General features: G+C 35.4%; 2 protein-coding genes across 2 annotated transcripts; both read right to left on the minus strand.

Annotated features, from left to right (window-relative positions):
* Positions 1-3,642: 3,642 nt before the first annotated feature.
* LOC145792724 (uncharacterized) lies at positions 3,643-7,003 on the minus strand. The gene is made up of 4 exons (XM_082874061.1): positions 6,883-7,003; positions 4,442-4,870; positions 4,118-4,359; positions 3,643-3,861 (listed from the first exon to the last, which is right to left on the minus strand). Exons 2-4 carry the CDS (start codon positions 4,866-4,868, stop codon positions 3,661-3,663), a joined length of 870 nt encoding a protein of 289 aa, XP_082730187.1. The 5' UTR covers positions 4,869-4,870; positions 6,883-7,003; the 3' UTR covers positions 3,643-3,660.
* On the minus strand, positions 6,758-12,638 carry LOC114301795 (uncharacterized). Its single transcript, XM_082876197.1, has 9 exons — positions 11,770-12,638; positions 10,315-11,616; positions 9,962-10,219; positions 9,762-9,867; positions 8,990-9,667; positions 8,698-8,757; positions 7,721-7,778; positions 6,883-7,007; positions 6,758-6,796 (listed from the first exon to the last, which is right to left on the minus strand). The coding sequence occupies exons 1-9, from the start codon at positions 12,636-12,638 to the stop codon at positions 6,758-6,760; spliced, it is 3,495 nt and encodes a 1,164-aa protein (XP_082732323.1).
* Between the last annotated feature and the right edge of the window lie 869 nt (positions 12,639-13,507).

Raw genomic sequence — 13,507 nt, forward strand, 5'->3', positions numbered from 1 at the left:
TACGATTGCGCGACTTTGTAAGGCCTCACAAGGCATGCCATTTACTTTCTCTCCAATCGATCAATTTCTTTTTCTCTCAAGATCATTTTTTTCCGAAAACTTCGAACTCGTCATTTGATTTGAAGTCTATTCTCGAAGACGACAACAAAAATTCCAATGTCAAGGCCATCGATCGAGCCACTCAGACTCTATGTACATTGAAGGACTTGCAGTCCAAGAAATCAGTCTCTCTGAAACTGCGCAAAAATTTGGCATGTCTTGAGGAGTTTCGTTGCCCTTTTTTCAAGTAGCTCATGAGAGATCCTGTTATTGTCGCCTCCAGTCTGGTTAGTTCTCTTCCAATTAGGTTTTTTTTTTTTTTTTTTTTTAACGATTTTTTATATTTATGTATATAATAATGTATGCAGTTTCATGTGTTGCTTGATCAATTTTGAGGTCATTTTTATGGCGAATTTGGTTCTGGTTGTTGATGTATTCGATTCGGTGAAGATTTTGTTATTCCTTTTGCTCTGTTCTTGGTAAGTTAATTATTATTATTATTATTATTATTATATATTTTTTTCGTTTGTTTTGAAAAGTCTTATTTTGTTCTGATTTTGTGATAGAAGCTCTGTAGCTGGGAATGTTGAATTTATGTTTTTTGTCTGTAGCTTTTGTTCTTTTCTGTTATTGTACAAGCTTTTGTTCTAACTTTTGGCTTTTTGATTTAATATTTGTTTATGCCGTCACATCACATTAAAATGACCACAATTCCCTTACCCAACTTAGGAATTTACTTTTTTACCTATTGGGTGTGTTTGAACAATTTTTTGGAAACATGAAGGGTAGTTATGTAAATTCACAAATTTGCATTTTACGCCACATCCCAAATGGTTTGTTGCGTTTTGCTGCCCATGGCTTTTTTTTCTTATCCTGCAAAACGCAGCTTTTTACCACATCTTCCCAAATGGCCACAGAGATAAAAATTTCTCAAAAGGAGACTTTCTGAGGGGGGGGTTCCCACACCTCACTACAAAAAAACCAAGATTTAGTAGCGGCCAAAACTGTCGCTAAAAGCAGAAAAAAGCGTTGCTAAAAACTAAAACACCTTTACCCGCGTTTGCAATAGTGGCGGCCAAACCGCCGCAATAGCCCCGTCGGCATATCCTTATAGTGACGTTTTTCGCAAACGCTGGTATAGTTATTTTTATTGCGACGGTTGATGTAGTGGCAGTTACAAATGTCACTATATCTTGAATTTACCAATTACTTGCTAACTTTATAGCGACGGGTCGACTGCTGCTATATCCTTCACTTTTGCGACATTTTGTAAACCGTTGCTATATTTTGACTCTATTCCATCAGTTTTACACTGTCGCTATAACCATATAATTCGTTTCGAATTTTATTTACAGCGACGGTTATTAACCACTGTTGTAGGCTATATTTTTTTTTTTTTTGGGGGGGGGGATGAATAAAGTCATAAATAAAACGACAAAAAACTACAAGATACAAGGGGTATACCCTTAGGAGCAAACCAACTATACAAAGACACATAAACCAAAAAACAAAAAAAGACAATCTACACAACAAAAACCATCCTGTTCACACACCACATAAGCAAAGAGCAAATGAGGGCAAGAACAAGGCAAACAATTCCAAAAAAAAAAACCTAAGAGCAACATAACCTGATTACATTGAAAAGATCCAAACAAGAAAAGGAACTAGAAACAAAACCCAAAAGGCCATATTACAGGGACAATTTGATTACAAAATGATCAAAACAGACATCATAGCCCTGCTCACATTATATATCTATAACAACACTATTTTATTCTAATGGCTCAATGCTCAATAATTGTAAAAGGTAAAAGAGTCTGCATTTTCATAATCCCAAAATATCCAAAACACCTTAATTAAAAGGTTCATTACATAAGCCTGTAATACAAAAAGATCCAATGTTTCTAGCAAACTAATAGCCCACACCATAATCCAAAAGAAAAACTTGTCACATAACAATAGTACTCAAAAGTATTACTCGTGACACCATTTTATAAAGATCTCCATGAAAAATGTTCAAATCGAGAAATGACGTCCATTGTTTGATACTTCATATTATCTTATTTCCCGCAATAAAAATAATTGAATGAGTATAAGTATCATTTTCAATTTTAAAATCTATAAAGAAAATTTAGACAACAAATAATTCTCGACAAGTCTTATTTTATTTTATTTTGGTAAGTATATGGTTTACATATAAAAAAATAAAGATTACAATGAAGTTGAAGATCATCAAGCCAAACATTAGTAGCAGCCACCAAATCAAGCAACCACTAGCAACATCTAAGGGTCTATTTTTAATTGTATATTACAGTTTGATACGTTGCTGATATTCAAATTTGTTCGATTTTTGCCCAATTCTCTATTTCATTGGTTTGTTTGGTATTTTTACGGATGCCAATAAAGGAAGCAAAATAGAGAAGTCAACCTATCAAACCCCAATTTCGTCCAAACTAACTAACTAACAATTTATTGGTAAAGAAGTCATTAACAGTGGTTCTAAATTTGTGTCAATGTATGTGTATTGTAATGATGATTTACCTCGATTAGAAGGTTGCATTTCATGACACCGAAAAGAGGATCTTTGATGTGTTCGTGGAGAAGCTTGGTCCGGAATGCCACTACATCCATCTGTCGCCTAATTTATACAATAAAATTTACATAAGTATGCATAAATTTAGAAAATGATAACATATGATAAATACATCATATAAAAGAATATGTTATATGTAGTTATACCTGCAAACCACTAGAACTATGTCTCTGACTCATCAAAAATGCTACTTGCTCTTTTAAAGAGTTTATTACAGCATCTTGAGCTTGCAACTGAATACCTTGAGTTTGTAACTGATCACCTTGAGTTTTTAGTTGTTCCTTCAACTCAATTATAGTGTCTTTGTCTCTCATTCTCTCTTCATCAGAAACCATTCTTAAGTGGTCAAAATTATTGCACATGAAGCCATGCTTGGAAGGAGTAGGCCCAAATCCTAAACCTCGAACACGACCATGATGCTCTTTACCCATCACTTGAGAATAAATATCATTTGGTGACCAAGATATACATCCACCAACATTTCCTTCGGAGCTGCTTGGTTGTGAGCTCATCAAAGCTTCTAGTTTTTCCTGTAGCATAAATGGGGGAAAAAAAATAAGACGACAAAAAGCGAGAGTGATTGTTTGCCACAAACACATTAGAATTTTGAAAATGTAACTTATTAAATGGGCATATAATTTTTGTAGCTGTTGCTTCATTGACTGGTGTCCCATCTTTCCTTTTGTGAAGCGGTATATATAATTTTGCTCGATCTAGTGCAATCTTATCTTTTTGCTCCTATGTAACAATCATATCGTTTGAGAATAAATTCATAATATAATGCACTAACCAAATTCAAAATATAAAAGAAGGAATGAAGTTTGAAATACCATATCATATGCATGTTGTGCATAAGTTTTAGATCCTCCCGTATGTGCACTTGTTTGCTCTCCCCTGCTTTCCTTATTGGTTGCACTAAGTTCCTTCACTCATAAATGCATAACAATATGTTAAAAAAAATGATATAATGACATTGTATTATTTGATAGAAAACATACATCTATGCATACCTGTCCTTCCTTTGAAAACTAATACGCGACAAGGTCAGCATAGTGCTCACAGTTAACTATTAAAGGTGCAGTAGCTACAATCTGTGCTGCTGTCTTTGTCTCATCATAGTACTTTGCTTTTAAACTACATTTCCAATTTCTCCATTTCTCTCCCATTGACTTCAATGTTCGATGCCTAATCATATCCCTTCTCTCATCTTGAGGAATGGCAAACTTGGACTACAATTGTATGGTTTTTCATGTTATGAACATTCTTAAAATTATCAATACAATAATATAAACTAAATTTGTGCATTTCTTTGCCTAATTCTCATATTTTTACATGGAGATAATGAACCACACTAATTTCATACTTCTTACTTCTAGACGACACCTATATCCTAATATAGGAAAGGAACTTTCAGACAATCCTATCAACAATTTTCTTTACCACTGTAGTAGAATTATCACAAAATACTTGTAGTTAGAAAATTACCTCGATAATATTCCAACAATCTTCTTTATACTGATCTGGCACTTCATGCCAATTCTTGTACTTAATTGGGCATAAGTGTGGCTTCCTAGCAATGGTACCTATGAAGCGACTGAATATACCACCCTCTGTAGAAACAGCCTGCAAATCCTTGTTGAAAGTGAGCATAATGTGTTCTTCTGGAGTCAAATTCCACACTTCAACCATACGTGTAATTCCCCGCGTGTTTCGCTTGGTCGATTCATCTATTACAATACAACAATGATATATATCATGGAAGTTAAGGGTGACTTGTAATTTGTACCTCAACTAAAAATCTAATAATACCTGTACGTTGCATTTCTTCTTCCCTTAACCAGTCCTCATCTAAATCATCTTCAAACTGAGGGTTAACCTCTGATTCTTGAGGTTGAGGATGTGGAACATGTGATGGAGCATGTGAGGAGGGATGTGACCAACTAGGTTGTGAAGAGCCATTTGATCGACTAGGCTGTGAAGTTTCATTTGGCCGATTAAGCTGTAAAGAGGCATTTGAACGACTAGGTTGTGAAGTTCTATTTGGCCAGTCCATCTGTGGAGAGCCAATTGAGTGACTAGGTTGTGAAGTTCCACTTGGTGCGTTAAGCTGTGAAGGGTTATTTGGTTGGCTAGGCTGTGAAGAGTTATTTGACTGGCTAGGTTGTGAAGAGCCATTTGATCGCTTATTTTGGGAATCCTTCTCAAGATTGCAAGTTCTAAATTGTTTCTTTGCCATATCTGCTAGATAAACAATAGATGTAATTAATCAAACACAAAGATATTAATCAAATTAAATGAGCATTTATCATAGTATACTAAAGATATTAGAGAACATAAGCCATAGGAAAAGCTCATATACACCTCGCAATATTATTTTCTTTTTCTACTTCTGAGGAGATTTTCTGTACACAATGCATGGAAAGAGGAACAGATCTGTTACAATGGTGGATTGGGTATAAATTTAGAATCTTGGAATGGAAAATATGGGATGTGTTTCCTTTTGCTGCACCGTGGTATTTGTGGAGAGGCAAAATGATTGTAAGTTCATTGGTTCTCAACTAAGGGTGCAGTCTCTAGTAAATGGTGTTTAATTGTCTTGGCACGGTTGTAGGGGTGAATAAGGTGCCAATCCTGAGTCTGCTCTTGATTTTTTGGCAAAACACTGTCAGTGGGCTGTGGTGACATTAGGCCCTAATGGATGCATTGCAAAACATGGAAAAGAGGTCAGTGATATGTTATATTTGTCTCCCCTTCCATAGTTTTGGTTATTAGAAATATTAATATATAACCTGGTTATATATATAAAATCTGTGGAACTTTGAAAGGTAACTATTCCATGGAATCTTATAATAATCTCTCTTCCAAAGGCACATGTGTACCCCTTATGGAATGGATATTATAATTGGTATCATCCTAAACATTGTGAGTCTGAATTTGTTATGTAATGATCATGGCAAGTACACAAGATTAACACAAGACATTTATTCTGTTTTAAGTACACAATATGCTCTCTTTTAGTATATAGTAAGTCTACAGACACATATCTAACTACAGAAACAGATCTAAGTACAGAACATTAGCACTAAAAAAGTGCACTTTTATATTTTTTTACTTTTTGGTAAGTAATGGATAGAATTTCATTACCTCTTTCAGATTGTTCGGGTTCCAGCAATTGGGGAGGCAAAGGCAATAGATGCCACTGGAGCAGAGGACCTGTTTGCAAGTGGGTGTTTTTACAGATTGGTAAAGGGGCTAAACCTAGAGGAATGCTGCAAAGTGGGCTTATGCAATGGTGGCTCTGTTATTCGGGCTCTTGGGGGTGAGGTCACACCACAGAACTGGCAATGGATGCATAAACAAATGCAGACCAAGGGCCTCACTGTCCCCAGTAGTGATGAGTGATATCTCCTGTCAAAGAGGATTTTTTTAGGGTTTGGGTAATCATTATTGCTATTGTTTCATGAGTCAATGTTATTTGGCATTAATGATAGGCCAAATCAATTAACTAACCATGAACTAATCAATATTTTCACAGACCATAAGATTTAAACACTGAAGCCAAGCAAAACTGTACACATTTTGTGCCTTTCTTCACCAATAATACTAACCATTTAGGTTCAAAGTATGAATCAAGGTGTGATCAGTAAGATAGATAAAGAGACATGCATGCGGATAAAGAACATAGCATGACAAGGTTCAACATAAGCAAATATAGCATGACAAGGTTAAACATAAGAATTTGCCTCTGTTCTGTTCATGTAAAATTGGTGAACATTGAGAAAATCCTCAAGGTACTTTAAGTGGCAAATGTGGGGCCTAACCTGGGACCAATACCTTATTTGTAAGTAATATTCCTTTTTGTGGGACCTTTTGGTCATTTAAAAAAAATTTATAAAAACTGAGGGCTCTCTCATTGGCTCTTTTGATGTACATGGGTGGCATCCCCTTGATGCTAATTAATGTAGTCATTATTTACTAAATAAATAAATAAATGGTGTAGGAATTTACATAGGCTGCAATACATGTATACAAATATGTATATGCATGTATATATATATTTATGTCTCGGAAGTTGTAGAAGTTCACTCTCAATTAGATCATAATTGTAACCACCAATGGTTATATTCAGAAGATGCCCAAACAAAATATGAGGTAAAGAGGGATCTGCAAATGTTAACTACACAGATCAAACCCATGCATATGATGAGAGAGAGAGAGAGAGAGAGAGAGAGAGAGAGAGAGAGAGAGACCTCAAACAAAGTTAAATCACTACCAGCAGTTATGTTCCAGACAATTCTAGTGGCCCTCTCTATGCCAATATCTAATAAAGGTGATTGAACGGCATTTAATGCAGCATCTCTTGCTCTGAACTTTCCTACACAAGAACAAATACCACAAGATAACTTAGAGAAATTTGGCCACTCATCCTATTTCATCAGACTAAAACAAAGCCAAAAGCAAAATGCAGAGAAAAAATAAAACAAAAATATATCTGTCCATACATTTTCCTTTCTTGGCTTAATTAAGGTTACTTATATTACTTTCTTCTTTTTTTTTTCGATGCCAAAAAGCCCAGCCTATCATAATCAGACCGACCACTAAAACAGAATACATTAACTGAGCAGCCACCAACCAGTAAACAAAATTGAGCAGACCAACAAAGCTAAGCTGACCAACCACTACAAGAGACCAAACAGAGCAGACAGCAGCAAAGCAAGCCATACAGCAGCAGCAGCAGAGATTCACCACAGTAGCAAAAACCTCTATTGCATTGAGATTTCATCAGCAAAAACAGTACTCAATTAGTACTCTATCACCCCAAAGCCAAAGGCCATCACTACAACATTGCACTCAGCAGCACCAAGGATCACCACTAAATATATCAGGACAGCACTCAACAAACCAGTACTCACCTCAGTAGCAAAGAAACCTCTATTGCATACAGCAGCAAATAATCACCATGAAGCACCATCCAGCAGTAGCAAAGGTTCACCACAATAGCAAAGAAACCAGCAGTAGACAACTAAGGAAACAGAACTGGTGCCTTAAAGACCAGCAGTAGACAACTAAGGAAACAGAACCAGCAACCTGAACCACAAGCTAAGAACTCTGCAGCCTGATGGTAATGCACACTCAAAACTGGTGCCTAATATTCCAACAGAAACAGCAGCCTTATCCACACTAGCAGACTTCTACCTTACAAACCAGCACCTGAACTGGTTCCTTGAAAACCAGCCCAGAACTGAAACACAACAAACCTGCTACTAGCAGACTAGAAGCACCAATGCAAACTTAGAACTCTGCAGCCTGAAGCTAATGCACACCCAAACTGGGGCCTAGTATTCCAATAGAAACAGCAGCCTTACCACACTAGCAGTCTTCTACCTTACAAACCAGCACCCGAACTATTGCCTTGAAAACCATCCTAGAAGCATACCACAATAACTCGGATCTCACACCAGACCACAATAACACAGATCAAACAACACAGGGACAGATCAGAAAGAAACAGAAATTAGCTAGACAGTAACCTTAGCCAAGGCAGACTAAAACTTGTTGAAGATGATGTACAATGTCATTGACTGAGTTACTTATATTACTTAATTCAGATAAGTATTCAGTGCTACCTTCAACATATTTAATTTCTTATAGGAATTCATAATATTAAAATTTAAAACCTTAGAAAAGCATTTAAAAAAAAAAAAAGGATCGTAATTAAAATCTAGCCACTGAAGAACACAATAAAAAATTGATTTGGCCTGTCATTAATGCCTTAAAAATCCCTAGGGATAGTTTGAGCACAATAATTTGACTAGAATTTTGAGCAGGCTGAATGTAATCATATCAAAATCGGACAGTACATAGTTTAGGTTAGGCAAGCACAGCACCAGCATTATGGTGCAGATGCCCAGAGGCAACACATTAAACTGCTCTGTAAGAAAGAGGCTCCAACACATCCACATCATCCCAAGTGTTGTTAGTAAACTCCTTAGTTCATTAAACATCACATGACACAATAATAGTACTACATTCAGACAGGTGCGGACATACATGACTATACTCACCTGTCTTAGACGAATGCAGATTTCTTTCTTCTCAAGATATGATATACCTAGATTCGCCAACTAAAACTTAAAACCAGAGAGAGCAAAAAAACATATTGTCAAGATGCTGATTTGACAGTCCAAGTTTTTAATAGCTATATTTAACAACAAACATTAAAATAAAAAACACGGGTTGCCATACATATATGAAACTAAGAAATTTGAAATTTATATTCAAAACCAAATCATGTTTCAAAGATTAACATGAGAATAAATAAATTAAAATCAAACTAGTTGAACTCAATAGCTAGACATCCTCATCTAAATCATCTTCATCGATCAGTTGGTTATCAAATGGAAGTGGTATATTGATTGTCGTTCCATCAGTATCATTTCTAGCCCAATTGAGGTTTTCATTCGCATCCACATGAGTGTCTTCAACTATCATATTATACGGCTCGTTATCATAGTAATTGTCAACATCACCATCACCCAATTCAGTAGTACCAACATCAAACACATCCCTCGCTTTTGTTTTAACAACAACCAACCAATTTTCATGCCTTACATCTCCCACATAATAAACTTGTGTTGCTTGAGATGACAACACAAATGGTTCATCATTTAACCGTTCTCCAGTATGTATCAAATGTGAAAAATTTACAAGGTTAAAACCATATTCATCTATCTTGTAGCCTCTACTTGTGTTCACATCAGCCCAATTGCATTTGAATAGTACATATTTCAACTTGTCAAAATAATTCAGCTCAATGATATCAAATAAAACACCATAATACATGGTGCCTCCTTCAGTGGCCACACAAACCCCACTATTCTGAGTTTTCTTCGTCTCCTCGTAATTTTTAATTCGGAACTTAAAACCATTAACAACATATCGTTTGAATCGTCTGGCTAGAGTGTTTGGGCCTTGGGCAGGCCACTTGATTTCATCAGTAAGTTGTTGCTTTCTTGTGTCATCCATAGCTACAACCTGATATATTATAGAATCCATTAAAATGATTACATTAATCTCTATGCTAAAAATTATATATGATAATAGTATTATTTAATAGCTATATACTTACATATGATCGAAACCACTCACAAAAATTTTCCATATGCATCTTATTAAGAACTTCACCAGTTAGACGACGCGGACGACTTTGTCTCTTTATATGCTCCTTGTGTTCTCTGTATGTTTATTCCTAACTTGTGTTACTATTGCAAGTATTAAAATGGGAAACTCAAACTTATTTATATACCATAACTCATAAATATTGCTTACATCCGATATGGTTGAATTTCATCATTGTTAAATAGCACATAACGATGTGCTTGTATCCATGACTTTTGATCAAGTTCGATATTCATTATTGCCCTTGTAGAATCTTCCACATTTCTTAAGGGTCGATTGAATACAGTTTCAATAGATTCCAAATACCGCGAACAAAATATTAAACACTCTTCAGCTATGTATCCTTCTGCAATAGAGCCCTCTGGATGGGCTTTATTACGAACATAAGATTTTAGTCGTTGGAGATACCTACATGAAAAACAGCATGATTATAGATCGACTAAATTGGATGTCATTGTGATGTGGATTAAAAACACAAATGGATACAAGTTGTCACACCTAACCTCTCAATGGGATACATCCATCTATAGTGAACTGGGCCAGCAATTTTAGCCTCAGTGGCCAAATGGACGACTAAATGCACCATAACAGTAAAAAAGGAGGGAGGGAAGATTCTCTCCAAATTGCATAAATTCAATACAATTCGAGATGCAAGTCGGTCAAGCTCTTCCACTTGCAAGACTTTGGAACATATTTCCCTAAAGAAACAATATAACTCAATTAGAGGTGAAGCGACTTTTTTTGGTAATGTTCCTCGTAATGCGATAGGAAGAAGTTGCTGCATCAAAATATGACCATCATGACTCTTCAAACCTATAATCTTACGCTGTCTAAGTTGAATACAACGTGAAACATTTGAAGCATAACCATCTGGGACTTTTACCCCTTTCAAAACTTTCAAGAAGTCATCTTTCTCTTTTAAAATCATTGAGAAGCAAGCTGGAGGCAAATATGTCTTATTGGAACTGATCTTTTGTGGGTGAAGTTCACGTCTTATACCCATCTCTTGTAAGTCAAGACGTGCCTTCAAGTTATCCTTTGTCTTCCCATCTAAATTCAACAATGTTCCATATACATTATCAATCACATTTTTCTCTATATGCATCACATCAAGATTGTGACGCAATTTTTGATTTGCCCAATATGACAATGTAAAAAATATACTTCTTTTCTTCCATGGTTGTGTCTCATCACCATCCGCTTGTTTCTTTCTTTTTTTGTTTTTTTCATTTGCCTTTGTCTTCCCAAATTTGTAATCAAGGTCTTCTGTTTGCATCATGATCTCAAAGCCAGATAGTATATCAGGAGCTGATTCTATTTCTTGTTTGCCATCAAATGATGCTCTATCTTTATGAAATCTATGATCTTTATCCAAGAAACGCCTATGGCCCATAAAACAATATTTCCCTCCACGTTTTAACCATCGAGAATGAGTCTCATAATTACAAGAAGGACATGCAAGAGCACCCTTGGTATTCCAACCAGACAAATCACCATATGCGGGAAAGTCATTTATAGTCCACATTAGAGCTGCATGCATTTGAAAGTTCTCTTTGAAAGATATATCATAAGTTTGTACTCCAACATCCCATAATTCCTTCAATTCTTCAACTAAAGGCTGCATATACACATCTATGTCATTCGAAGGGGAGCTCGGACCAGGAATAAGCAATGATAGGATGAAAGAAGATCTTTTCATGCACATCCATGGAGGCAAATTATATGGGACCAATATGACCGGCCATATACTATAACTAGTACTCATATTCCCATAAGGGTTAAATCCATCTGCTGCCAACCCCAACCTGACATTGCGGGAGTCAAAGGAAAAATCTACATATTGAGAGTCGAATGTTTTCCAAGTCATAGAATCGGCAGGATGCCTCATTATGCCATCATTTGTACGACCTTCAGCATGCCATTTCATATAAGCAGCTGTTTTTTAAGACATGAACAACCTCTGGAATCGAGGCTTCAAGGGAAACCACCGTAAAACCTTTGCAGCCTTTTTCTTTCTCTTTTTAGATGAAGTACTCATATTATGCTGCAAATCATTCTCATTTGTTGCCCACCTTGAAGCACCACAATGACACACTTCATCATTTGCATGTTCTTTCCAAAATAACATACAATCATTAGGACAAGCGTGAATCTTTTCATAACCGAGACCTAAATCCTTAATAATCTTCTTGGCATCATAAGAGGCTTTCGGCAAATTTGCATCTGAAGGAAGCATATCTCTCAAAATTTGAAGCAACATTGTGAATGAGTGGTTGCTCCATCCATTAAGACATTTCAAGTGATACAGATGCACAATTGCTGACAACTTGCTAAAATTCTTGCACCCTTCATACAAAGGCTTCTCAGCATCTTTCAGTAAGTCGTAAAATTTTTGTGCCTCTTCATTAGGATCTTCTTGAGGTCGTTGCATGCTTGGACCTTGATCAAATGGTTCTGGTAAATTACTTTCTTCTGCATATTCATCTATATTTTGGGTGTGCATGGGAAACACGTCCCGCAACATGTCACGTATATCACCATACTCAGGTCGTATTTCTTCATGGCTTTGACTAGTTCTACTAGAAGTCGTTGCAGACATAATTTCCCCGTGAAGATACCAACAATTATAACCCGGACTAATTCCATAGGATACCAAGTGATCATGTACAACTTCTAAAGTCAACATGTATGAATTCACACATCTCATACATGGACATGAAATTGTTCCATCATTAGATACATTGTGAGAAGCAAACTCTAAAAATTCTTTAATCCCTTGCATATAATCTCTTGACAATCTACTCTTCTTCATCCAACTCTTATCCATTGATAATTAACTAAATTGAAGTACCACGAAACAAAATGAAAAGTTAAATATATTATATAAAGAGTTATCTATACTAATATAAAAAAGCACTACACAATTTAGTGTAGGTACACATAATTGAATTATTTGTATATGACTTTTCATGTATATCTTTTCCTAAAATTGAACTATTTTATATTTGATACGCTTCATTTTTTTTTTATTTGTTTTCTTCAATTTCATTTTCACAATTTATGTAGCATTTTAATTTTTATGAGTTATGATTTTTTTTACCCCGTCGACTCCATTTGATGGAAAATAAGGCTTAGTTTGGTTTGGTTATGATTTTTTGTTGTCTTTCACGTGCACATGCAAATACATAATGAAAGTTTGGTTGTTGAAGGTTACGAAAAATCTCTTGTACAATTCATTATATGGTTTAAACTCCATGATTAAATTTAAGTATTACATAATAGATAAGAAAAATCTCTAATATAATACACTATTTCTAAGAAAATACTACAATTCTACCTTAGTACATAAATTTTTTATGAATTAAAGGGAAAACAATAACATTGAAAAAGTAATCTATGCTAAACTTGTGGCACATCGATTGGTGTCCAGATTAGGGATTCAGCTTTTATTTGAGTAATTATAACATGCAGCATTCTACTCACGTAATGTATACAATGTACACATATAGTTTTTTTAGTATCTGTGTTTCATAGTTAATAATGTGTCAAAAAAACAATCAGCTGCAAAGCTAAAGCTATTAGCGAATGGGTCCAACAATATATATCAAACTCTCAAAGAACTTCAAGTACTGCATACATAGTTCATTTCTAATCTCGCTCTTTTTTCGTCAGTTAATTCACATTCTTCTACAGCAC

The sequence above is a fragment of the Camellia sinensis genome, chromosome 6 (genome assembly GCF_055761805.1).
Source record: "Camellia sinensis isolate YWXY chromosome 6, ASM5576180v1, whole genome shotgun sequence".
Classification (NCBI taxonomy): Eukaryota; Viridiplantae; Streptophyta; class Magnoliopsida; order Ericales; family Theaceae; genus Camellia; species Camellia sinensis.

Coding starts and splice junctions, on each gene's coding strand:
- LOC114301795 (XM_082876197.1), bottom strand. CDS start 12,638: ATGGATAAGAGTTGGATGAAGAAGAGTAGATTGTCAAGAGATTATATG. Junction 11,617..11,769: donor TTGAAGCCTCGATTCCAGAG/GTTGTTCATGTC, acceptor CCGCAATGTCAG/GTTGGGGTTGGCAGCAGATG. Junction 6,797..6,882: donor GTGATTTAACTTTGTTTGAG/GTCTCTCTCTCT, acceptor TAACATTTGCAG/ATCCCTCTTTACCTCATATT.
- LOC145792724 (XM_082874061.1), bottom strand. CDS start 4,868: ATGGCAAAGAAACAATTTAGAACTTGCAATCTTGAGAAGGATTCCCAA. Junction 4,360..4,441: donor AGAAGAAATGCAACGTACAG/GTATTATTAGAT, acceptor GTATTGTAATAG/ATGAATCGACCAAGCGAAAC. Junction 3,862..4,117: donor ATTGTTGGAATATTATCGAG/GTAATTTTCTAA, acceptor ATACAATTGTAG/TCCAAGTTTGCCATTCCTCA.